The sequence below is a fragment of the Saimiri boliviensis genome, chromosome 4 (assembly GCF_048565385.1).
Source record: "Saimiri boliviensis isolate mSaiBol1 chromosome 4, mSaiBol1.pri, whole genome shotgun sequence".
Taxonomy (NCBI): Eukaryota; Metazoa; Chordata; class Mammalia; order Primates; family Cebidae; genus Saimiri; species Saimiri boliviensis.
This window is the reverse complement of record NC_133452.1, coordinates 148,229,173-148,256,741: the sequence shown is the minus strand read 5'-3', so window position 1 is coordinate 148,256,741 and position 27,569 is coordinate 148,229,173. Positions and strand designations below refer to the sequence as shown.

At 38.4% G+C, this 27,569-nt stretch overlaps 1 protein-coding gene across 1 annotated transcript in view; it reads left to right on the top strand.

The window, feature by feature from the left end:
• Positions 1 to 23,489: 23,489 nt before the first annotated feature.
• The window catches only part of LOC101045670 (uncharacterized), a 292,425-nt gene continuing 288,345 nt past the window's right edge, over positions 23,490 to 27,569 (top strand). Inside the window, exon 1 of the mRNA XM_074397112.1 lies at positions 23,490 to 23,501. Coding sequence (XP_074253213.1) covers positions 23,490 to 23,501 — 12 coding nt within the window. The remainder of the gene's footprint in view (positions 23,502 to 27,569) is intronic.

Genomic DNA, 27,569 nt, shown 5'->3' with positions numbered 1-27,569 from the left:
AAGTTATAAAAGCCCTTATATGTGAAAATGTGTATGTGTATATGAGTGTGTGTGTGTGTGTATGTAAGTTATAATTTTGGGAATGACAAACGTAGTAACCAAAAACATAATTTAGTCAGGCTGAATATTTCACAGTCTGCTGAGAACTAGAAAAAGAATTCAAACAGCTGTGAATTGCTTTTCCTGGTTTCCCAGCTAACAGCTGGAATACCAAGTCACGTGAACCAGGAAGATGGGGGTCATTTCCTTATATTCTTTACATCTCATGGAATTTTCAGCAGCTACTTTTAGTTTATGTATATGAATGCGTTGCGCCAGTTCAGAACTTTTATTGGAGGATGTAGAAATGTGCATATTAGTCAAAATTCGCCTAGGAGGCTTTAAATCTCCCTCAGTTATGCAGAAGGATAAAAATACATTTTTCAGCCACAGTTAACTTTTCATTTGCCTTCCCAGAAGTAATAGGAGAGTGACAGGGTTTGGATATTTATCCCGCCCAAATCTCATGTTATAATGTAACCCCCAGCTTGGAGGTCGGTCCTGGCGGGAGGTGGTTGGGCTTGGAGGGTGGATTTCTCATAGGGCTTGGTGCGGTCCTAGTGATAGTGATTTCCCATGAGATCTGGTTGTTTTAAAGTATGTAGCACCTCCCCCACCCCCCTCTCTCTGTCACCTCCTGTCACCATGTGATGTGTCACTCCTGTTTTGCCTTCTGCCGTGAGTAAACACTCCCTGAGGCCTCTCCAGAAGCAGAGCAGATGCTGGTGCTGTGCTTGTACAGTCTGCAGAATTGTGAACCGATTAAACCTCTTTTCTTTAGGAAGTACTCAGTCTCAGGTATTTCTCTAGGGTGATGCCAGGATGGCCTAAAACAGAACAAGTAAGCTGAGTGCGCAGTCTAGGTATCAAACTCACCTGCCTTCGAAACCCGGATGCATGGCTTACCATGTGGCCTTGGGCATATTAGCTAACCTCTCGGTGCTTCAATTCCTCATCTCTAAAACAGGGGTAATATAGCTTCCTCATGTGTTGTGGTGAGGATTCAATGAAATAATATAAGGAAAACCCTAGTCTCTAAGCAATTACCACAGTATTAACATATACACTTCTAGGGAGTATGATTTTTTTTTTCTACCTGATTCTAATTTTTTGAGAACTTTTAGGTTCTTTATAACTTGTTGTGTCACTTTTATCTCATTGCTGCAGTATCTGTTTGATACTGTAGTTATTTCTATCATTCCCCCCCACCATGCTATACTTTCCTTAGGGACAGGGACCATTGTCACCCACTGCACTTAAAACCGTGTCTTTCATATATATAGTAGGTGCTCAATAAGTATATATTAAATGATTGAAAGACAAGTAAATGTGGGCCTTGGGCATACATAAATATAGACTATCCTAGCAATGAACTTGATGATGAAGAACATTTCTACTTAGATGACAAGTGCAGGTAGTGGGCACAGTGAATAATGTTTGTTTCTTTTGGTAGCAAAAGTGTCATTTCATGACATTAATTTCCCATCACTTGCAAATCAACCAATGTTTTTTTCCAGATACCTGACAAAGAAATATAAACCCATGCTGATGTGTGTATTGATATGTATAGCCAGTGTCAGGTCAAATATGAAGTAAAATGAAAGGTAGAAATGTGACCGTATAAACAAATAGCCCCTGCTGTTTCTCGTGAATTCAGATGTGACACTAATCCTGAAATGCATGCCAGAGGCACTTGAAATATGCTTTGAATTACTAGCAGTGATGCTTCCGGGACTGCTCATGTGGCATGATTTATAGCCCAATGTTTTCAATCAGATTCTAGAGATCAATTAATTACACTATCAATAGCAAAGAAACAGGTGTGTTTTTGAAAGCCATGTGCTTGCTGAAAGTGATCTGTTTTCCCCTCTTGGTATGACCTCATAAATGCAGTTCAGGATTTTTCTTCTATCTGGTGTTAGGGAAATTATAAGTTAAATTCTTGCTTGGGTGAGGCAGGTATAGGCTTCTATTCACGGACCTTACGCCTACACTTCAATCACGGTCTGGCTCATTAACATAATGCTTGTAGGCCCTGTTAGCCAAAGCTCGGTTTAGCAGTGCAATGATGAGGCTGAGTGGTGGAAGAAGTGTCTGGACTGCCCTGAATGGCCTGGAGAGGACCTTCGCTGCCCTAAGTAGAGCATAGTTTAATGCTCCTTTTAGATTAGCTGGCAAATAAGATAACTGTTTATTTAGATCTTTCTATGAGTTTTTGGTTCAAATATCTGTTTTCTGCATCACTCTTGAGCTTTCATTAAAAGACTAGTAAAGCATTAGTGAAAGCATGGAAAACAGGAGGGAAGGTACTGTGGGTAAGAGAGGACAGTAAATTTCTGGAAAAGGAAAACGAGTTGAGCCGCTGTTGGCTGATAAAGCAGAATTTTTAAAAGCGATAGCCTAGAGAAGTTATCTGGGAAAGAGGAAGCCAAGGTACTCAGAAGAAACCCAGAGAGTTGGCCAGTAAAACAGAGTGCAGCTGCAAATGCAAGGCTTAATGGAAAGCTGAGAACAAAACCAGAGTTCTTCCCCTGCCCCCGACCATAATACATACACACATGTGCTCCTACGTACAAAGTGGTACAGGGATCTTCAAACACAGATAATTATAAAGTAACTCATTTCAAGATTTTCATCTCCCACGTGCCCTCTTTTTCTAAAGCCGATCTGTTTTAGAAAACATTGGTTGTCCTTTCCCATCTCTCCTCTTACAATCACTTCTCAAAATGCAGGCGTAGCTCTCTGCCATCTCTCATGTCATTCTGGTGAATCGCCCTGGTGCTAAACATCAGTAAGAGCAATAACAACTCTGAGAGGCCGAGTCATATCACAATAATTACAAATAACTTTTGATGATACTATGATGATGAAATCATGAGCAAACTCCTTCCATTCACATAGAAAAATAGCAATAGAGTTGATGCAGAAATGTGGGTCAGTAATATTTCTCCATAGACAAATGTACTGATATTATAAAAAAGTGCCACCCAGGGCTGCTGCATATATGTACACAAGTGCACTACTTTGAGGCGGACACTCAACTCACACACTTTGGTTTGAATGGCACTCCCCTGAGTTGTGCAGTGTACAACCTGCAGAACTGAACACAGTGACCCTTTCCAATTTAATTTAGAGGCACTTTTAAAAATAAAAACACTCTGTGTTTGACAATTATTTATTAGTATTTGTGGTATACTGCATTTATATTTTTCTCAATTATGAATTAATTATAATTGAATCGAGAAGAAAAAAGTTAATAGTGCATTATAGGCATATGGAATATAGAAAAAGCTATAATTTTAATTTATATAATTTTTTTTTGAGAGGGATTCTCTCTGTGTCGCCAGGCTGGAGTGCAGTGGCATGATCTCAGCTCACTGCAACCTCCGTCTCCTGGGTTCAAGCGATTCTCCTGCCTCAGGCTCCTTCCTGGGTAGCTGGGACTACATACGCACACCACCACACCCAGCTAATTTTTGTACTTTTAGTAGAGATGGGGTTTCACCATGTTGGCCAGGATAGTCTGAATCTCCTGACCTCGTGATCCTCTCGCCTCAGCCTCCCGAAGTGCTGGATTACAGACATGAGCCACTGTACCTGGCTTATGTAAATATTTTTGTTGCAGATGTAATAAAGGGTATTCAATAAAATATGTATTTATTCAAACACAAATATATAGCACCTTAAAATAAAGTAATAAAATTCTGTAAGGGAAGTGAATTGGAAACCTAAGTCAAAAAAGTAGTATTATGAAATGGTCAACAATAAAAATAACTAGTTCATGTACTTTGAAAATCAATAATAGAAGGTATAAAATACTATTGTGTTTCTATTCCACTGGATACATTTATATGAGTGATAAGAGTTATGTAACAGGATTATTTTAAAATTTTAATATGATAGCATGCTAGAAATCACATTTTTAGCAAACTTATGGTAGAAAATTTTCTGTGTCAATCAGAAGTCATCTAAAATTTCAAAGTTCTTTTTGAGGGTATGCAAACAAGAAAAGTAATTGAAAACCATATATTATATATTATCATATCATATCATGTGACAGGAATTTCCCTATAGGAAAAAATTCAGTATATTATTGTTTAAACATTTTGAAGCAAATGTCTGGAAACATTTAGGCAAGTATAAGGGATGCTGGTTCTTCAATCTCAAATGGGAGAGAGGACAGTTTAATGTCCTCTTCTTCATCTTCCTATTATAAAATGATGCCTTCCCACCCTAAAAAGAAGACTACTCATGTACACAAGCATTTGTCAGCCTTTCAGTTATCTCATACTTAACTATGAATCGTGAACCAAGGACCATCAACTATCAGCCTATAAGCAAGGATCATCAATGATGTGAAGGAAAACAGCAACATGAAAAGGACAATGATAAGCAAATTAAGCACCTTATTCTGGGAGAAGGAGATAATTGAGAGATTGGAGAAGTTAAAGCAGAATAAAGCAAAGCAAAAACTCTCAGATAAACGGAAGTCTTACATCCATAAAACAACAATACGGTACCAATAAAGGAAGCATCAGATAACAAAAAAGAACTCTTGGAAATTAAAAGTAAAATCACAAATACATATAAAAAAAGAATCAATAAAGAAGTTGGGGCTGGGCCTGGTTGGCTCACCTCTTGTAATCCAGCACTTTGGGATGCCAAGGCAGGCAGATCACTTGAGGCCAGGAGTTTGAAATGATACTGGCCAACATGGTGAAACCCTGTATCTACTAAAAATACAAAAATTAACAGGGCATGGTGCCTTCCTGTAACCCAAGCTCTCTGGGAAGCTGAAGCATGAGAATTGCTTGAGCCCAGGTGGTAGAGGCCCAGGTGGTGGAGGTCACAGTGGGCTAAGTCAGCTAAGATTGTACCACTACATTACAGCCTGGGTGGCAGAGAAATATTCTCTCTTAAAAATAATAATAAAAAAAGAAGTTGGAAGACAAAGTTAAGAAAATGTCCCAGAATGTAGGAAAAAAATGTCAAGATTTGGAAAGCATGGGAAATGTTGTTAAATGATGCAGAGATTTAACCCAGGGAATGAAACATTTGACAAACTTAATTTTCACAGAAAGGGTGAAGAAAGAAGATTGACAGGGAGAGGAGGCAAACAAATTATAGATGAAAGGGGCCATTTAACCTTGACTCTGGGTTTATTCTCCTTTAAATAGCACAGGAGCTGTGACACTGAACTCAGCAACTGCATGATCTTACAGTAAGCAGTATTAATATAGTCATAGTGAGAAAGATGTTATCAGGTTTTTGTTTTTAGAATAAATTGCAGACAAAGCTCAAAAATGTGACACCTGCACTCATATGTTTAATCAGAGCACTATTTGCAATAGTAAAGGCATAGAATCAAGCTAAGTGCCCATCAGTGGTGGACTGGATAAAGAAACTGTGGTACATTTACACCATGAAATACTATACTGCCCTACAAAGAATGAAATCATGTCCTTTGCAGCAATATGGATGCAGCCAGAGGCCATTAACCTAAGTAAATTGATGCAGAAACAGAAAACCGAATATCACGTATTTTCACTTATAAGTGAGCTAAACCTTGGGTACACACAGACATAAAGCCAGGAACAATCGACAGCAGGGACCCCAAAAGGACTGAGGAAGGGAGGAGTGCAAGGGCTGAAACATATCCTGTTGGGTACTATGCTCACATCCTGGGTGATGGGAACAGTAGAAGCCAGAACCTCAGCATCATGAAATATACCCTTGTAATAAACCTGTACATGTATCCCCTGAATATATAATTAACATTTTCCTATTCAACATAATATTAGAAGTTCTGGCCAGAGGAATTAGGCAAGGGAAAGAAATAAAGGGCATCCAAATAGAAAGAGAGGAAGTCAAACTATTCCTGTTTGCTGACAACATATCTTATACCTAGAAAACCTCATCATCTCTGTCCAAAAGCTCCTTAAGCTGTTAGATAACTTCAGCAGTCTCAGGATACAAAACTGATGTGCGAAAGTCACTAGCATACCTGTACAGCAACAACAGTCAAGCTGAGAGGCAAATCAGGAATGAACTCCCATTCACAATTGCCTCAAAAAGAATAAAATATCGAGGAATACAGTTAACCAGGGAGGTGAAAGATCTCTACAAGGAGAACTACAAAACACTGCTGATAAATCAGAGATGACACAAACAAATGGAAAAACATTCCATGCTCATGAGTAGGGAGAGTCAATTTCATTAAAATGGCCATATTGCCCAAAGCAATTTATGGATTCAATGCTATACCTATTAAATACCACTGATATTCTTCGCAGAACTAGGAAAAACTATTTTAAAATTCATATGGAACAAAAAGGGATCCCGAAGACCCAAGGAAATCCAAAGCAAAAAGAACAAAACTGGAGGCATCATGCTACCCAACTTCAAACTACACCATGGGGCTACAGTCGCCAAAACAGCATGATACTGGGACAAAAACAGACACGTAGACCAATGGAACAGAATAGAGAGCCCAGAAATACCACTGCCCACCTACAACTATCTGATCTTTGACAAACCTGCCAAAAACAAGCAATGAGGAAAGGATTTCCTGTTTAACAAATGTTGCTGGGATAACTGGTTAGCCATATGCAGAAGATTGAAACTGGACCTCTTCTTTACACTATATACAAACATGAACTCAAGCTGGATTAAAGACGTAAATGTAAAACTATGAAAACGCTGGAAGAACACCTAGGCAAGATCATTCAAGACATAGGCATGGACAAAAATTTAATGATGAAGACACCAAAAACAATGGCAACAAAAGCAAAACTGACAAATGGGATCTAATGAAAAGAAAGACTTCTGCACAGCAAAAGAAACTATCAACAGAGTGAACAGACAACCTACAGAATGGGAGAAAAATTTTGCAAAGTCTGTGTCTGATACGGGTCTAATATCCAGCATGTATAAGTATCTTAAATTTACAGGAAAAACAAACAATACCATCCAAAGTGGAAAAAAGACAAGAACAGACACTTATTTTTAATTAATTAATTTATTTTTATTGTACTTTAGGTTCTGGGATACATGTGCAGATCATTCAGGATTGTTGCATAGGTACATACATGGCAAGGTGATTTACCACCTTCATTTCCCCATCACCTATATCTGGTATTTCTCCCCATGTTATCCCTCCCACCCTCCCTACTCCCAGCTGTCCCTCCCCTAGCTCCCGCAACTGACCACAGTGTGTGATGCTTCCCTCCCTGTGTCCACATATTGTCATTGTTCAACATCAGCCTATGAGTGAGAACGTGTGGTGTTTGGTCTTCCATTCTTGTGTCAGTTTTCTGAGAATGATGGTTTCCAGATTCATCCATGTCCCTATGAAGGATATGAACTCATTGCTTTTTATGGCTGCAGAGTATTCCATGGTGTATATATGCCACATTTTCTTTATCCAGTCTATCATTGATGGATATTTGGGTTGGTTCCAAGTCTTTGCTATTGTAAACAGTGCCACAATGAACATATGTGTGCATGTGTCTTTATAATGGAAGAATTTATAATTCTTTGGGTATATACCCAGTAATGGGATTGTTGGGTTGACTGGTATTTCTATTTCTAGGTCCTGAGGAATCACCACACTGTCTTCCACAATGGTTGCACTAATTTACAGTCCCACCATCAGTGTAAAAGTGTTCCTATTTCTCCATATCCTCTCCAGCATCTGTTGTCTCCAGATTTTTTAATGATCGCCATTCTAACTGGCATGAGATGGTATCTCAATGTGGTTTTGATTTGCATTTCTCTAATGACCAGTGATGATGAGCATGTTTTCATATGTTTGTTGGCCTCATATATGTCTTCTTTTGAAAAGTGTCTGTTCATATCCTTTGCCCACTTTTGAATGGGTTTGTTTGTTTTTTTTCTTGTAAATATGTTTTAGTTTTTTGTAGATTCTGGATATTAGCCCTTTGTCAGATGGGTAGATTGCAAATTTTTTTTTCCCATTCTGTTGGTGGCCTGTACACTTTGGTGATCATTTCTGTTGCTGTACAGAAGCTCTGGAGTTTAATTAGATACCATTTATCTATTTTGGCTTTTGTTGCCATTGCTTTTGGTGTTTTAGCCATGAAGTCCTTGCCTGTGCCTATGTCCTGAATGGTTTTGCCTAAGTTTTCTTCTAGGGTTTTTATGGTGTTAGGTCTTAGGTTTAGATTTTTAATCCATCTGGAGTTAATTTTGGTGTAGCATGTCAGAAAGAGGTCCAGTTTCAGTTTTCTGCACATGGCTAGCCAGTTTTCCCACCACTATTTATTGAACAGGGATCCTTTCCCCATTGCTTGTTTTTCTCAGGTTTGTCAAAGATCAGGCGATTGTAGATGTGTGATGTTGCTTCTGAGGCCTCTGTTATGTTCCATTGGTCTATGTCTCTGTTTTGGTACCAGTACCATGCTGTTTTGATTACTGTGGCCTTGTAGTATAGTTTGAAGTCAGGCAACATGATGCCTCCAGCTTTGTTCTTTTTGTTTAGGATTGTTTTGGCAATGTGGGCTCTCTTTTGGTTCCATATGAAGTTTGAAGTGGTTTTCAGAGTTCTGTGAAGAAAGTCATTGGTAGCTTGATGGGGATGGCATTGAATCTATAAATTACTTTGGGCAGTATGGCCATTTTCATGATATTGATTCTTCCCAACCATGAGCATGAAATGTTTTTCCATCTGTTTGTGTCCTCTGTTATTTCCTTGAGCAGTGGTTTGTAGTTCTCCTTGAAGAGATCCTTTACATCCTTTGTTAGTTGTATTCCTAGATATTTTATTCTCTTTGTAGCAATTGTAAATGGGAGTTCACTTTTGATTTGGCTCTCTGTTTATCTGTTATTGGTGTATAGGAATGCTTGTGATTTTTGCACATTGATTTTGTGTCCTGAGACTTTGCTAAAGTTGCTTATCAGTTCCAGGAGATTTTGTGCTGAGATGATGGGGTCTTCTAAATATGCAATCATGTTGTCTGCAAATAGAGACAATTTGACTTCCTCTTTTCTTAATTGAATACCCTTTATTTCTTTTTCTTGCCTGATTTCTCTGGCTAGAACTTCCAATACTATACTGAATAGTAATGGTGAGAGAGGGCATCTTGGTCTTGTGCCAGATTTCAAAGGGAATGCTTCCAGTTTATGCCCATTCAGTATGATATTGGCTGTGGGTTTGTCATAAATAGCTTTTATTATTTTGTGAAAGGTTCCATCAATACCTAGTTTATTGAGAGTTTTTAGCATAAAGGACTGTTGAATTTTGTCAAAGGCCTTCTCTGCATCTATTGAGATAATCATGTGGTTTTTGTCTTTGGTTCTGTTTATGTGATGGATTACGTTAATAGACTTACATATGTTGAACCAGCCTTGCATCCCCAAGATGAAGCCTACTTGATCATGATGAATAAGCTTTTCTATGTGCTGTTGCAATTGGTTTGCCAGTATTTTATTGAAGTTCCAGAGGGGGAGATCCCTCGGTCCTCTGGTCAGTTGCATGCACCACCTGGGTGGGGCAGTGCCCCACTTGGCCTCAACTTGCCCTATTTGATTTATATCCACTGTCCAACCAGACCCACGAAATAAACCTGGTATCTCGTTTGGAATTTTGGAGACCGCTTGGTTTCTGTGTCTCTCTTGCTGGGAGCTGTGTCCGGAGCTGCCTCTTATTTGGCCATCTTGGGACCTCCCCTGGCACTTAAAAAAAAAAAAAAAGATGTACATGTGGCCAACAACCATATGAAAAATAAGCTCAACATCACTGATCATTAGAGAAATGCCAATCAAATCACAATAAGATAGCGTCTCATATCAACCAGAATGACTATTGTGGGAGCTAATAATCATAATGGCTATTGTGGGAGCTAAATGATTAGAACACATGGACACATTGAGGGGAACAACACACACTGGGGCCTATTGGAAGGTGGAGTGTTGGAGGAGGAAGAAGATCAGGAAAAGTAACTAATGGATACTAGGCTTAATACCTGAGTGATGAAATAATCTGTGCACAAACCCTCATGACACAAGTTTACCTATGTAACAAACCTGCACATGTACCCCTGAACTTAAAAAAAAGTTTTAAAAAATTATAAATATTGCCTTGGAAGGACCGTTAAGAATCATTTATATAGTAGCATGAATTGATTTGTTGATTTGCTCTTAACTTGGAAAATAAATTGTAGTATTTTTGGGAAACTATGAAACAGAATTTGGAGAAAGTGAGGCTTTTTGAAGACAAAGTATGCCTATATAATGATTTTTTTTTTTCCTGTTTAGTGATTTTTCTAGGATCGATCTTATTTAGTTCCATCAAGGAATCTGCATTATAGATCTATTTTATAGATTTCTAACTCCATCAGTATCTACATGCCATATTTCATCTGTAAGTTTCTATAAAGTCATCCAGAATTACTAGTGCATTGTCTATTAGTTTGACTATTTCAGAAGTGCTCAATTATACCCTATATAATTTATAAAACATGTGGCATTTGACTTCAAAATGTAAAAATAAAATTTAAAGTAACAAAACACAAAATATTATTATGGTTATGAAAGAATGTATATCTGAAAATTCAAAGTAATAGTATAGTTGAGAGAGATGTTGAGAAGAAATTGGTAGAAAGGGTGTGGGCCTTAAAATGCTCATTCTTTGAAAGAATTGAGGTGATTTTCTCAAGAGGCTATGAAATAAGAAATAAAGGTTTGATATTATTTAATGCAACAATTAGAAGATATGCAATATTGATATCAGTAACCTACATAATTTTAAGTGATGGGGAGAGAAGAGAAAAAAAGGATAGTATAAATAAAATGTATTTTAATCATTAATGGTAATATACCAAAGTCATATTCTTTGTAGGACTGTCATAACAAAGTACCACAAACTGGGCAGCTTAAACAACAGAGATTTATTCTCTCACTGTTCTGGAGCCTGGAAGTCTAAAATCAAGGTGTCAGCAGGGTCAGTTCTTTCTAATGGTTGTGAGAAGCAATCTGTTCCATGCTTCCCCATAGATTCTGGTGACTGCTGGCAGTCTTTGGTGTTCCATGGCTTGTGGAGACATCACCCCCATCTCTTTCTTCATATTCACATGGTTTTCTTCCTGTGTGCATTTCTGTCTCTGTGACCAAATTTCCACTTTTTATAGGAAAACAGCTGCATTTCACTGTGGGTAACCTTAATGGTTTCATCTGAACTCATCTGCAAAAACCCTATATATCAATAAGGTCACATTCACATGTACTGGAGTTTAGAATGTTGTCATTTTTGGGGGTTAACAGCATTCAAACCCCTAATCTATGACAAGATTAAGAAAACAACATAAGAAATATAATAACATAAAAACATAAAAAATTACAATTTAAATATTTTATTACTCATTATTTCAATATAATATATGCATGATATCAATGATAAGATATCTATCATTGCATTAATTATATTAATTATAGTTATAGAGTTCACCACTACATCAAACAAAAATCATTATAGATGAAAACTCTTCACCTCTATGAGTTATGAATTGGAGTGGGTAAAAAATGGGGCAGGGGGCAAATTTGTATTAATCATTTTGTTGAATTTTATTTCTTGTCATACATTTATTTCTTTGATGAAATTTAGGAAAAAAATTGGTCTACTCTTTCCTGAGCAATTTGTGTACGTTAGGTTTCTCTTTCTTAAGATGAAGATGTAACTAGCATACAATCAAACTCACCCTTTCTTTCTTTCTTTTTTTTTTTTAGATAGAGTCTCACTCTGTCACCCAGGCTGGAGTTCAGTGGTGCCATCTTGGCTCACCACAACCTCTGACTCTTGGGTTCAAGTGATTGTCCTGTCTCAGCCTCCCAAGTAGTTGGGATTACAGGCATGTACCACAATGACTGGCTAATTTTTTGTATTTTTAGTAGAGACAGAGTTTCACCATGTTGGTCAAGCTAGCCTCAAACTCCTGACCTACTGATTTACCCACCTCAGCCTCAAAGTGCTGGGATTACAGGCATGAGCCAGATTCACCCTTTCTAGTGTACAGTTTTGTGAATTTTTGATAAATGCATACATTCAGGTAACTACAACTATGATCAAAATATGAAGCAATTCTATTACTTTCGTCCTCATTCCTGCTTGATTCCCTTTAATTCCTTTGTTGCCAACTTCTCTCTTTGCCCTAGCTTTTGTAACCACTGATATATTTTCTATCTCTATGTTTTGCCTTTTCCAGCAAGGCATATATGGAATTAAACATTATGCAGGCTTTGAGTCTGTATTTGTTTACCTTTAAGATTTATGTCTTTTATTACTGAATAGCATTCTATTGCATGCTTTACCATCGTTTATCCATTCACCAGCTGGGAGATATTAATCAGCATTGTTTCTATTTTTTTCCCATATACCTTGTTTTATTTTATTTTATTCATTATACTTTAAGTTCTGGGGTACATGTGCAGATTGTGCAGGATTGTTACACAGGTATACACAAGCCATGGTCGTTTGCTGCATCCATCCCTCTGTCACCTACATTAGGTATTTCTTCTAATGTTATCCCTCCCTAATATCCCCACCCACTACCATCCCTCCCCTAATTTCCCCACCCCACAACAGGCCCCAGTGTGTGATGTTCCCCTCCCCGTGGCCATGTGTTCTTGTTATTCAACAACCACTTATGATTGAGAACATGTGGTGTTTGGTTTTCTGTTCTTGTGTCAGTTTGCTGAGAATGATGGTTTCCAGATGTATCCATGTCCCTGCAAAGGACATGAACTCATCCTTTATTATGGCTGAATAGTATTCCATGGTGTATAAGTACCACATTTTCTTTATCCAGTCTATCATTGATGGTCATTTGGGTTGATTCCAAGTCTTTGCTATTGTAAACAGTGCCACAGTGAACATACCTGTGCATGTGTCTTTATACTAGAGTGATTTATAATGCTTTGGGTAGACACTCAGTAATGGGATTGCTGGATCAAATGGTATTTCTATTTCTGGATCCTTGAGGAATTACCACACTCTTCCACAATGGTTGAACTAATTTACAGTCCCACTAACAGTGTAAAAGTGTTTCTATTTCTCCACATCCTCTCCAGCTTCTGTTGTCTTCAGATTTTTTAATGATGGCCTTTCTAACTAGTGTGAGAAGGTATCTCAATCTGGTTTTGATTTGCATTTCTCTAATAACTAGTGACGATTAGCATTTTTTCATATGTTTGTTGGCCACTTAAATGTCTTCTTTTGAAAAGTGTCTGTTCATATTTTTCACCCACTTTTTGATGGGGTTGTTTGTTTTTTTCTTGTAAATTTGTTTAAGTTATTTGTAGATTCTGGACATTAGCCCTTTGTCAGATGGGTAGATTGCAAACACCAAAAGCAATGGCAACAAAAGCCAAAATAGACAAATGGGATCTAATTAAACTTAAGAGCTTCTGCACAGAAAAAAAAAAATATATATATATATATATATATAAAATTGGAGTGAACAAGCAACCAAAAGAATGGGAAAAACTTTTTTGCAATCAACCGATTTGTTTCTATTTTTTAGAACTTAAAGCCACTAAAAATATTCTTGCATGAAATTTTGTGATTGAAATATGTTTGTATTTCATTTGGGGAAATGCCTGGGAGTGACATTGGCTAATGATGTTCAGCATCTTTTCATGTGCTCATTAGCTATTCATATATCTTCTTAGCAAATAACTATTCAGATCTTTTGCCCATCCTGTAACTGGGTTGCTTGTGATCTTATTATTGAATTGTAAGTGGTGTTTATATATTCTGAATAAATGTTTTCTATTACATATATAAATTCAAAAATAGTTTCTCCCAATATGTGGCTTGTTTTTCCCTCTTCTTAATGATGTTTTGGTAAGCCTTTTTCTTCTTTTCTATTCCTTCCTGCACTACACTTTTGTAGGCATAATTTTAAACGTCTCCCCAAATTTCCTGTCCTCTGGATATCCAATAACCAATCTAGGTACTGATGTAAAGGGATTTTGCAGTAATTAAATAGCAATCAATATATCTTAAGATACAGAGATGATGTAAGTAGGAGAAATTTTGTCACACAAGCCCTTTCAAACCAGAAAGTCTTTTCTGGATGGTGATAAAAGAGAAGCCAGAGAGATTCAAAGCATAAGAAGGTTTCGAAGTACACACCATTGCTGGCTTGAAGATGGAAATGGGTCACATGATATAAAATGTGGCTACCTGTAAAAGGTAGAAGTGGCTTCTAGCTGACAGTCAGCAAGGAAGAGAGGCCTTCAGCCCTACAGGTGAAAGGAACTGAATCCTGTCAACATGAATGACATGAATGACCCCATGCTTCAGATGGCAGTGTAGCCAGCTGACATCTTGATTTCAGTTTGAGCACAAACCAGCCATGCCCTGCCAGACTTTTGAACTATAGTGTTGTGAAGCAATAAATTGGGTGTTTTGAGCTGCTAAACTTGTAATAATATGTTATGCATCTGTAGAAAGCTAATGCAAATGCTTTTTAAAGAGCAAAAGTTTTTCATTTTGAAAGTTAACTTTTCAGTTTTTTTCTTTTAGGGATTGTACCTTTGTTCTCATATTTAATTGTGAATAAGCCCGCCAAAGTCACAGAAACTTTCACCTAGAATTTTAATAATTATAGCTTAATTAGGATTATGACCCATCTGGGGTTGATTTTTGTGTATGAATGTTAATGATTTTTTTTTGAAAAAATCTTATTTTGAAAGCTATATTTTTCTTTATCATTACATTTTATTTTAATTCTTTAAACATGCATTCTTTTAATTCTTTGAACATAGTTATAATAAATGCTTTGAAGTGTTTGTCTGCTAAACACAATCTCCTTATCCACTCAGAGTTAATTTTTATTGACAGCATAGTTTCCTGAATATAGGTCAGACTTTCCTTTTTTCCTGTCTTGTAAAAAATTTATCAAGAACCAGACATCCTAGATAAGATATTGTAGCAAATATAATTCTGCATTTTTTCCTTAAGTGCTGTTATTATTGCTGTTTTGCGTGTTGTTGTTGTTTTACTTGTTTTCATTTGTTTTGGTTATAGTAACTTGCCTGGACTTGATCTGTTTAATCTGTCTTCCCCATGATGTGTGGCTGCTGATGTCTCTGCTTATTTTAAGAAAAATGCAAAGGTTAAGCTGATGCTGGCTTTCTAGTGGCTCCTCTGTGTCTGCATAGTTTGATAGTCCAACCAGTGCTAGTTCTCAAACACCTTAACCAGTAAGACTTTCATCTTCTGCTGATGGATCTGTGGGAGGGTTTGGGAGCTCATTCAACAGAGTTTACTTTCGACCAGGCCCTCCTGGGTCTTTCCTGTAGACCTGCATAGCATCCAAGTCGATGCAGAATGTGTAGACGGCTGGACTCTCTTGAGTCTTGCCTGCATGTGTGCACAGCCTCCCAATTAGCCAGAGACCTTAGGAGCAATCAGCTGGCCCTTCTTTGGCCCTCTCATTTCTAGATTCTTCCTGCCAAATTCATGATTAGTCAAATTTTTCACTGCTCTGCCCAAGTGAGACTGCAATTCAGGGTGGTAGAGTCATGGGCTTTCATTATTTGTTTCCCACTAGTTTGCTACTTCCACTTAAAATAAATACAACGTGGTGTGGACTTTCTGCCCTAGCACCAAATGACATCATCTCCCACCAACAGTGTTTTGAAAAGAAAACCAAATTGTGTTTTCTTTGGCCAGACTTTTCCTGGCAGCTTTATAACACTGGTCTAGCTGGAATAAGGTTGGGGTAATGGGAGACTTCAGATACTGGGGCAACCTCAGCCAAGAATACCATAGACTCCCCCAATTCTTAATTTGAAAAGTTTTCTACTAATGAATGTTTTTCTCTGTTTGTTTTTCACCTCTGGTCCTTTTCCAGAGCACTGAGATTATTTTAGACTCTTTTCTTCTTGCAGTATTAGAATTCTGTGTTAAAGGCTGGGATTTGATAGTCTTCATTCTACCATGTTTATATCCCACATCATCATTTCTTTTTCTTTTCTTTTTTTTTTTTTTTTTTTTTTGAGATAGAGTCTCGCTCTGTTGCCCAGGCTGGAGTGCAGTGACATGATCTTGGCTCACTGCAACTCTGTCTCCTGGGTTCAAGCAATGCAATTCTTCTGCTTCAGCCTCCCTAGCAGCTGGGGGTACAGGCGCACACCACCACACCTGGCTATTTTTTGTGTATTTTTAGTAGAAACTGGGTTTTGCCGTGTTGGCCAGGCTGGTCTCAAACTCCTGACCTTAGGTAATCTACCCATCTCTGCGTTTCAAAGTATTAGGATTACAGGTGTGAGCCACCGTGCCTGGCCCCACATAAACATTTCTGAAAGATACTTTTTGGGGTATAAAATTTTGTATTTATGTTTGTTTTTCTTTCTGTAAAGAGGTTCCCTTCCTGCCTTCTGGTTCACATAGTTTTTGATAAGTCTGCTGTAATTCTTAATGGTGTTCTGCTGTGTGTAATATGCCTCTTTCCTCTGTCTGCCTTCAAGATTTTTTTTTGCTGTTCATTTTCAGTAGTTTATTGATGATGTTGGTCTCCTCTGAGTTCCTTTGAATATGAGCTTTGGTGTCCATCACTAACTTGAGGGAATTCTTAGCCACCATCACTTCGATGGTTTCTCTATCCTGTTCCCTCTTATCCTTTTGCATTCAAAATTACAGGTATATCTGATAATTTGAAATGGTCCTATCACTGTTGGATTCTCTGCCTTTTTTTTCTCATTAAAAAAAACTATTCATGGTGAAATTTAAGTAATTTCTATTGGTGATAATTTGAGTTCAACTGATTCTATGCTCAGTCATGTTGAGACTGCTAATGAGGTTGTTGATAGCATTCTGTATACCATATTATTTCTAACTTTTTTCATTTTATTCTTTCTTACAGTTTCTCTCATTGAAATTCCACATCTAGCCAGGTATGTTGTCCACCTTTTATATTAGGGTCTTTAACACATTAATCATGTTGTTTTAAATTCTCTGACAGTTTCAACACCTTGGTCACATCTGATTCTGCTTCTCTTGATTGCTTTGTCTGACAGAGTGCCCCCTTGCCCCGTCCCCCTTTGCTTTTTTATTTGTCACCTGACTTTATTGGAAAGCTGGTCATTTTGGGTAGTACAGTAGAAACTGAGATAAACATTCTTTACGCCCAGGGATGACATGCCTTTTATTTTGTTGGCCTTTCAATGTATGGGGGTCAGTCTGTGTAGCCGGGACAGGACTTGAGCTGGGTGTGTTGGTTGTTAAGGCTATCATCAGTGTGTTACAGGCTGAGAACTCCTCTAGTCTTAACTCACACTTAGAGTGGTGGCTGTTAATAGGAGAAGTTTCTTCAGTGTTGGCTTAAGCATCAGGTTGAAGTCCTTTCTTTGCAACTTTCCTTTAGGCAATGTTTCTCTTTATGTTCCTGCTCCTTTTCCACCAGGACATTGACAGTACTTAGTACTCAGTGCTTGGTAGCCTGATGGTAGGCTGCGTGGATATTCTCCTCAGGATTAAGCAGGACCTGTGTCTCGGGTCTCAGGGATGAGGGCATCTCAATGATCCTGTCCCTGTGCCTTAAGTAGGAGACCTCTGATAATTCAGGCCAGGTTATTTTCTTGCTCCTACCACAGGGTTACAGGGTATGTTTGTATTCTCTTCTCCCAGTTGCAAAAACTCTTAACCTGTGGCTTGGTACAACAGGGTTTATTGTCCTTCCAACAGACGAGGCTTCTGTTCCTTAGAAGAGGTGAGGTGGAATATTCAGGTAAGGCTTTGTGTTTTTCTGTACTGGCTCCTGTTCCTCTCCACAAAGCCTGCATCACTAGGGAAGCTTTCTCTGGACCAGCGTTTCTCAACAGCAGCTCTATTGACATTATGGATTGGACAATTCTTTGTAGTAGTGGTGTTTGTCTATGTATTATAGGATGTTTAGCCACATGACTGGCCTCTAACCACTGGATCCCCCAAGTTTTGACAACCAAAAATATCTCCAGACACTGCCAAATGTCCCCTTGGAGGCCAAGTTGCCCCCACTCTGTGCTCTCACCTTGCCCCAGTGTTTCTTCTGAGCACCCAGAAGGTCTATGGAGTAGAGCCTGTGAGTAGATGTGAATTTCTCTTGTGTTTGAAGATCCTGCAAGTTCTATACTGTTAACTAAGCCACATTCAGACTTTAGACATTTTTTGACAATTTTTGGGTGAATTCTTCTTACTGACTCGTAAGGGGTCCCCTTCCTGCTTCAGTAAGCAGGTTCTTGCATCCTCTGACTGCTTGGAGGCACTTTACTGTCTCTAGCTTTGGGGTTAATCTGTTACCCTATGACCTCGGCTCTCTGATGAGTTTAATAGCATTTGTAAATTTGCAGATTAGTTAGGATATTTATTGCTTTACATTTGGGAATGATGCCCTTTCCAGCTTTGTACAACTCAAAGTGGAAGCTGGAAGTCTGATACACACAATCTTAAACATTTCTCAACTATCCTTAGAGCCACTGGAGACTTTCAGAGGTTAAGCAACTCCTGTGTGCAGGAGATTTGAACCAACTCTTTCTTAACCACACACATTAGTCCATTCCACACTGTTGTTCCTACTCCTCTTTTTACTTATTCCTCAGCGTAGATTTAGACCGTAGTGCAGAAAACTACTGGGCAGGTTGAGGGGGAGAATGATGGTGGAGGTGGAGCAGTTTGTCATTGTGGGTATTAGGCCTCCTCTCATGTCTCTCTCTCAGAAGTTTCAAATTCAGATGCCTGTAGAGGCCAGGCAAGAAACGGAAATGAGTAGAGTGTGCTGGGTCTATGTGGGCTCTAGTTTTCCTTGACACTTGTGGCCCTGCCTTTGTTAGTGACAGGAGAAACTCTTTCTTCATAAGAAAAGCATCAGTGCAAGCTAAGGATTAGCAGTTTTTTAAATTGGGGCATACATTGTGAGGGCTCCTGGACACTCCCTGTTGTCTTAGAGCCACCCATGAATATTACCTATCTCCCTTGAGGTCACTTCATTCAACATGACATAATGAATATTTATCAAGCACCCAATGCTTCCCAGGCTCTCCTCTTCCTTCCAAGGATGTAGCAATGACTACTCTCCTCAAGGGAGAGTACATTTTGCTTTGTGGTCTGCAGTAGGCAGGATGGGAACTGTGGACCTGGAGAATATTGCCTGAAAAACATGCTGCCACCTCTCACCTTTGGCCAGTTGCTGCCAACCATGAATGCTGACCCTATGATGCCACAGTTTTTAATTTTCCAAGACAAATCAGAAATTGGATTTCTATTTTAAGTTGCAACTTTCTTATTTTTAAATATTGGCTCAACATTTTAAAAATCACTATGGAGGTTAAACAAAATATGTCTGCAGACAGAATCTGGCTTGTGACTTCTGTGAAACACCATCTTTGCCCTTGCTGGTCTGCTTGAGAAGAGAAATGCAATGAAACAACAGCTGTAGCCGTGTTAATTCCCATCTCTGGAAGCAATGATCCAGTCGTTAGATTTGGCAATTCCAAGGCTTAATTTGCAATATAAGGTCAACGATTTCAGTGAAAGCCATTTCAAAATCAGCCTTCAAATAAAAACAAACAACAAAATGACTATACAAATCAGCAGTCTTATTAACCTGGACTCAAGAGAATGTGGCCAACAGGTTACTTATAAGCAGGGGATATTGTAGTTATTAACCTGCTTGCAAGTTGGAGATGGGCTTTTAGAAAATGATCCCTATTGTAGGCCTCTTGCATTTCTATAAACTTGCTACACTGTGATCCAAACCTGCAGTCACAGTGTGAGTTTTGCACTGGTGCCCATTTGTTTATTTATTAAGTCTAGGGTTTCCGATAAAGCTTAAGGTTATTATTATTATTGGTAAATTTATAGTTCTTTTTTTAAGCTAGCTACTTTGGACTTTTTTTGACAATGAAGACTTTTTTTTTTTTTCTTTTTGAGACAGGGTCTTGTTTTTGCTCTGTTGCCCAGTGGGTGGAAATATCTGTTGGCTCAGTGGGGCTCAGTCTCAGCTCACTGCTACCTCCAACTCCCAGGTTCAAGCTATTCTCCTGCCTCCGTCTCCCGAGTCCTGGGATTACAGAGGTACACCACCATGTGTGGCAAATTTTTGTAATTTTAGTAGAGACAAGGTTTCACTATGCTGGGCAGACTGGTCTCGAACTCGTGACCTCAGGTGATCCACCTTCCTCCGCCTCCCAGAGTGCTGGGATTACAGGCATGAGCCAACGTGACTGGCAGCAGTGAAGGTCTTATAGACAGTTTAGCAAATCAATCAGTTTTCTGATTGGCTTCATATTTTGCCAGTTACTCAAGCAATAGCTTTTTGTTATTTATTTATTTATTTTTTAATTGCATTTTAGGTTTTGGGGTACACATGAAGAACATGCAAGATTGTTGCATAGGTACACACATGGCAGTGTGATTTGCTGCCTTCCTCCCCATCACCTATAACTGGCATTTCTCCCCATGCTATCTGTCCCCAACTCCCCACCCTCTGCTGTCCCTCTCCTGTTTCCCCCCGCCGACAGACCCCAGTGGGTGATGCTCCCCTCCCTGTATCCACGTAGTTTTTTGTTTTTTAAAGGAAACATGGTAGCTGATCATGAATCACTAACTTGTTAAAATTATTACATCCTTACAGATTCTACTCATTGTCCTATGAACTTCTTGTTCTCATTTTCTTCACTACTCTTTGCTCATGTGTTTCTTCCATTTCCCTTTCCCATTTGACTGTTTGTCTATTCCTCAAAGTTCACTCTGCTGCCTGTGAACATATATACTGGGTCCCTGCCTCCTTCACACTGATCCAGCTCTTCTGGTCTCTGGAACCCAGCCTCATATCTCGTTTCTCCATCCACACCACTTGCCAGAGCTCCTTGGCAGCTGAAGGGCTGTTTTCCACCTTTTAACAATTGTTTCCCAATTTTGCGGTCTCTGAACTAAGCCCTGAGGAGTTGTGCTGGGGACACATTTTCATGTATCAATACATCCATCACAGCCAACACCTTGCCTAAATCTATTCATGCTCTAAAGCCAGGTCACATGTTCAGTGAGTTTCCTTGGCTCAGGATGGGTCATTTGCTTTGCATCACCCATGTTCTGCTGGTTGTCCCTCAGTTGTGAGGGTCTGACAGCAAACCCCAAATTCCAGGTCATACAAACTCAGTGACTAACATGCTTTATTGAAATAATGCCTAATGGAAGCTGTCAGAGATTCCCAAGTGGGGAGGCACCCTAGGCCACTTCTGTTGTTCCTGAGACAGGGCAGTAGACAGCTGCATGCCTCCCCTGGTGACAGCAGCTTTGTAAAATGATACAACACTGACTTCCATCAAGCTGCTTTCTGGATTCAACTCTACATTTTATCTGAGATAATGAGGAATTTTGATCTTATTTTACAGTGATATTGGGTCTTATACTACTGAGATTGCATTCGGAATATTTGTGCAGAAAAGCATTTAAAATGCAGTCTTCTATGAAGGAAGACAAGTGGTCTGCCTTATTTAAAGTTTTCTGAGCATTCTGTTTATGTTAATAGAGGTAACCTGGGCTTTCTGGCTTATACACTTTGGGTTATATGTCTGCAAAATAAATCTGTGATGACAATAACCTCAACAATGTTACAAATTACAAACATTTTCAAACACAAATAGGCCAAATTCAAGGGAAAAAATTCTGCTCCACATTTGTTCCTGGAAATATATGCTTTTGAATTTCTCTTCAGCCAGTGTGCTGTGGAAAACAAGCAAGTCAAACTTCAATTTCTGCCAATTGTTTAATTTTTAAATCTTGATACTGTTTTTTTCCTTTAAATAATTTTACATGTCTTTCACTTACTTTAGGAAGTAATTCAATATAATCTTTAAAACTTTTAGGTTGCTTTTACATAAAAGAGTTGCTTTTACATAAAATTTTTACATTTTTAAATTAGCGCCAGAAGGACTAAAATCTTTCATTTTTCAACATTGATACTATTCAAAAGCTTATCTATACTTTGTGAAGTAGTTTTTTAAAACAATAATAGATAGCTCTGAATGAAAAACTTTCACGTGTATCATTCATACATGATGGGCTTTGTTTTACTGCCAAGTTCTGATAACCATTTCAAAAGGGCAAACTTCAAGTTTAAAGTTTAAAAGACTCTTATTTATTTATTTATTTTTAACAGACAGAGTCTGGCTCCGTCACCCAGGCTGGAGTACAGTGGCACAATGTCAGCTTATTGCAACCTCTGCCTCACAGGCTCAAGCCAGCCCCCCACCTCAGCCTCCCAAGTAGCTGGGACTTCAGGCATGTGCCACCATGCCTGGCTAATTTTTGTATTTTTTGTAGAGATAAGTGTCTCACTATGTTTCCCAGGCTGGTCTCAAACTCCTGAGCTCAAGCAATCCACCAGCCTTGGCCTCCCAAAGTGCTAGGAATACAAGTGTGAGTCACCATGCACAGTCTAAAAGACTCTTTTGGTGAATGTTTACAATAATTTAATAAATGCTGGGATGATCGTTCATTTAAAAAGTCCATGTATTCTAATTATCTGGGGACAGATTGTATTCTGGTGTAGTATTTCTGTCAATTAAAATAATATCAAATGGAATAGTTTGCAGATTCACCTTAATAATTTATTGTGTGACTTTAAGAAGTTTTGAGGGTTAAAACCACATTTCCTTTCATTATAATTTTTACATTTTATATATTTGCTGGATGATGTTCTCAGGGTTTAATCCGCCTGGCCCCTCAGTACACATATTTGCCATTGACTTTATCAGATATTATCTATTTATGATGGTTGCAAAACTGGATCATAATTTTTAAATGATAAACAGTTCAGCTACCTAAGGCATGCAGCAGCAAGTTGCCATTGTAACTTCAGTGCAATCAGAATTTGTCACTTTTGGGGCATAAAATAGGAAATTTAAGCCATCTAAATAAAATCTGAAATTTTCCCAGAGATTGCCCTTGTAAAACATTTTGAGAATATTGACTGACCCTGTTTATTATGAGTCTGGCTTAAGAAATGAGACAACATGGTGAAACCCCATCTCTATTAAAAAAGTACAAAAAATTACCTGGGTGTAGTGGCACGCACCTGCAATCCCAGCTACTCCGGAGGTTGAGGCAGGAGAATTGTTTGAACTTGGGAGGTGGAGGTTGCCATGAGCCTGGATGGTGTCACTGTACTTCAGCCTAGGTGACAGAATGTCTCAAAACAAAACAAAACAAAACAAAAAACAAAGAGAGAAATGAGCAACAATAAAAGTAAGATGCTAGCTTATATCCTGTTGACTTTATACTTACATTTTTTGGAACCATTAAGTAGCATCGTAGCTCTCCAATCCCACATTGCTTAACATAGCTCATGGTTGTTGGGTCAATTTACCTTGGTTTTTAAATATTATTTTTCTTTTTTAGGGAAACTTGATTTAAATCTGTGCATTGCCAAGGGCAAGAAGCTGAGAACATGGAGAGAGAGGTAAGATTGATGTCACAGTAGGCCCCTCTTTAATTTTTTTCTCCTTTAAAAGCAAGGCTTTTAAGCTTGATTTTTCGTTATCCATGGATGGAAAGGATAGAAGTGAGTAGAAATGTAGCCTCCTTTGTGGCACTCACGAGTAAAGAGGATGATTAACGAGTGTAGCAGGCAACGTCGTAGCAAAAGAGAATCTATGGAAGAGAAACAAAAGTGCCTCAGAATTCCCAAGGATTCCCATGATCCATAGTAGGACCTCATGGTGCCTGTCTGCTGTTTCTATTTTTGATTAGATTTATAAACACGGCACCACATATTTTCATGTGGCTCATCGCCTAGGGGCAGAATCAGATTGGCTACACTGGAACTGTGAGGCTTGTGAATTTTGGGCAAGGGCTAGAGTGAAATAAGTAGTGTAATTGTTTTTGTGGAGTGACCGTGGGACCTCCTCTGTTCTGAATTACACATGGCTCAACCCTTTGACCTGACCAGACTCTGCAAAGGCTGGCAGGAGTCCTAACACTGTGCTGAAAAGGTCGTCGCTGAACAAGCTGGAACGTTATCTGTCAGGCCAGATGTGGGCCAACAACAAGATTCAAATATATTAATTACTAGTGGGACACATTTGCGACCACTTCTATTTCACTTCACCCGTCATCATATACTTTATTATTTCAACAGGAAGTGCCAATGTGGAGAATATTTGGAATCCAAAGGTAGCGCAGATCCTTTGATAAATAGATTATTAGGCTTTAATTTTTTTTTTTTAATTTCTAGCTTACTAAATTTTAGATCATCTTTGGGAATATTTTACCTGATAATTCAAACATTATTTTGAATTTTTTAATATCCTCAGGTTTGGGGAAAACGTTAGAAGCCATGATTAAAACTCTTTCATCTCAACAAGTTTAATTCTTTCAAAATAGATGCTAATCCACAGATAGAATTCCTTGAAAGAATCAAAGCTAGGGAAGATGCAGAGAATTGGGAAAGGGTTTGGGAGAATCATAGGTGCTGACATTTGTGCAATTGTGGAGAATTCATTCTGTGATTCACATGACGATCAGTTGGATAGAGATGTTTATATCTATGTAGGTAAGATTTTACAGTGACATCCTTGAATTTTTATTTTGGATTCAGTAGCTTAAATTTTCAAAGGCAATATAAGCAGAAATCTCAAGTTTATTTTTGGGCCCTTGGCATTATTACCAAAGCTAGTCCTATTTCTGGAATACGTCTAAAAATTTTTTAAATTTACTTTCTTCCCTTGCCAATGCTGCAAAGTAAAGGTCTCTGTAGGTATTTTATGTTTACACCCACATGGAAATAATTTAGCATTTAAATGTTTGCTTTCTTATCTGAGGCAACTCAGGCTGAATATTAATTTAATTTGTAGTTACATGACACTTAAAATTTTCTTTAAAGAGTATGCAGCTTTGTGTGTGTGTGTTTTTTTGTGGGGGAATTGTATTTGTCTCTTACTACTGGGATTCTAAACATGAAAATAGGGAAGTCTTCATTAATTCAGTTACAAAAAAAGAAAAATAAAAAAAACATGACGATATCCTATAACCCCCCAACAAAACTGCATTCAGCCCTACCCAGTCTCATTCTCATTAGCAGTGAAGGGTTTACTCTCCAAGCAATCTAACATGGAATGCTTAGAGCAGACAGGTGCAAATTGCAAGCTGTTTCACTTTGGCTGTTATCCCTTGAATCGACAAAGTAATAGACTGGGAGAACAAAAAAGGTTCCAGCTCAAGCTGCATAAATGAAAGTCTTAACAGGGACACACCAGCTGGCTAGGAGAATTCAATGTGGTGAATACTAAACATTACCTTTGTGCCACTTGCCAAGGAAAAGGGCTTCGGTGGCACCCCCTCCCTTTGATGATTGAGATGATGTGCCTTCAGAATCATAGTTTGCTTTATTGTAAAGGCGACACTGTGGCCGAAGTGGATGAGAACGGAATCCAACATACCTGTTCCTGTAATGTTGCCATCATTACACTCCTCCGAGCCATTCAGGCATGATTAGGTTCCTGGAGTGGGACCAGATTGACAGTATTTCTATCCATGTGTTTTTTGGCTGATCCAAGCAAAGCCCCAGAGCAGTAAAACAACAAAATACAATCACTACCACCCCTGCCTCCCCGGCAAGATGAATCTGCTGAGCTAGTCTGCTGAAAAAAACAGTTGTTCCTATTAGGAACACCTAATTTCACTTCATGGAAGAGCCATGCCACACCAGTATGTGTAGGAATCTAAGGTATGCGTTTCCAAAAAGGGACCCTAACTCTGTCATTCCCAAGTTGCTTCTCTTTGTGACTTCCCAGTATGCGCAGGAACTGTTGTCTGCAAGAAGGGACTTGCACTTGAGCTCTGAGGCTACTGACTTGGTCTGACCATGCAGATCAGGGTATGGAGAGAACTGGAGCTGGCCTTGTTTACAGCTGGACAGAAGAAAACAGCCAGACACAAATGAGGGCTGACGGTTTCATGAAGCACAGTTGGTTGATCCCAGATGCAATCTGACTGCCCTGAACTGAGCGATGATCCGTACAGTATGCAGAATTCACTTCTTGCTGGTCTATGCCCACCAGCCTTGGAGGAGTGCTCCCTGTGCCTCTCAGCCATGGCTCTGAGAGCAACCAGAGCTGAACAACTGCGGGACTCGATGCCTTCTGACAACAATCACATTCTTTTAAAAACTTCATAGGTTTTGGTTGTCACTGGTTATAAATGAGTTAGTTGTTGTTCATGTTTCCTACTCTGTCGTAGATTTCCTTTCAAGTTGAGAGTGTCCGCATCAAAAGATATTTGTTGCTTTTTAATGAAAAGGAAAATATCGGAAACTGTCAATTCTTAAAAATTTCAGGCTTTCAGGTTTTTTTTTCTGTTCAGATCACAAAGTATTGTTTCTTCCACATTATTGATTATATTTAATAGAGTAACCTTACTAAAATTATAAAAAACTGATTTGTCACTATTTAAACACGCATATGAATATGTTACCTTTCAGTTATTGAAAATGAGTAAGTTCTAGAGATCTGTGGTCCAGCATTGTGCTGATCATTAACCCTGCAGTGGTTAAATTTGTGTTAAGAGGGTAGATCTTATGTTATCTGTTCTTATCACAATAAAAAACGCTTTAAAAGTGTATCACTTTAGGGAATTACTTTGTGTTATAGCCACTAAATAGAAACACGAAGGAAAAAGCCACAAAGCCTATCCGTAGTAGATTTATTAATAGTCAAGATTTCTAGAGATTTTACTGATCTTCAAAACTGAACAGATAGCAGTGAGAAGCAGGAAGATGCTAGTGATGACATTTTGTTTCTTTAATTTTTGACATAAAATATATGAATTTAATAAGTTAATGTGAACTTATTAAAATACTAACATTTACATAAATACACCAAATTTACTACTGGTAATGAATGAATTGTTGTAAAATATGAGTGAAGGATTATTTTGCATGAGCTAAAGAGACAAAAATCTCATCAGGAAAGAGAGACTCTGAATTGAGAATGGGGTGGAGGAAAATGCAATTTACACCACTTAAAGGTGCCCATGTGTAAAGGAGAAAAAACAGTGAGGAAATTGGCAAAGGAGAGAAGTCGGAAATCACTCCTAATTTCCTCTTGAACATGTGTTAGTAGTAAAGAGGTCACAAAATACAAACCATCGCTTGGTGATCCTCTCAGAGAATTCATCTCTGGTGTGTACAATCAGACATTGCTTTCCTTTTAAATATGTGAACTTGTGAAAATATCTTTGAGACCTTTATAACATTAGAGAGCAAGTCCATAATTTCATTTGAAGTCCTTAGTGAGGAAATGAGGTCTATTAATAGGCCACATCCAACTATTTAAAAGCATGTTTAACTTGATCTGAAAGGAGTGAAGTGCCAAAATTACTGAACCATGTCAAAACAACTAGTATCTGTGGTTACCTCAGCTGAAGGCTCTGAAAAAAAGCAATCACACTTCAACTTACTTCTTCATAAAATGTCAGGACATTTAGTGCAGTTGTGAACTACTCTTTCTAAAAGTTTACCAAGCTTTTAATG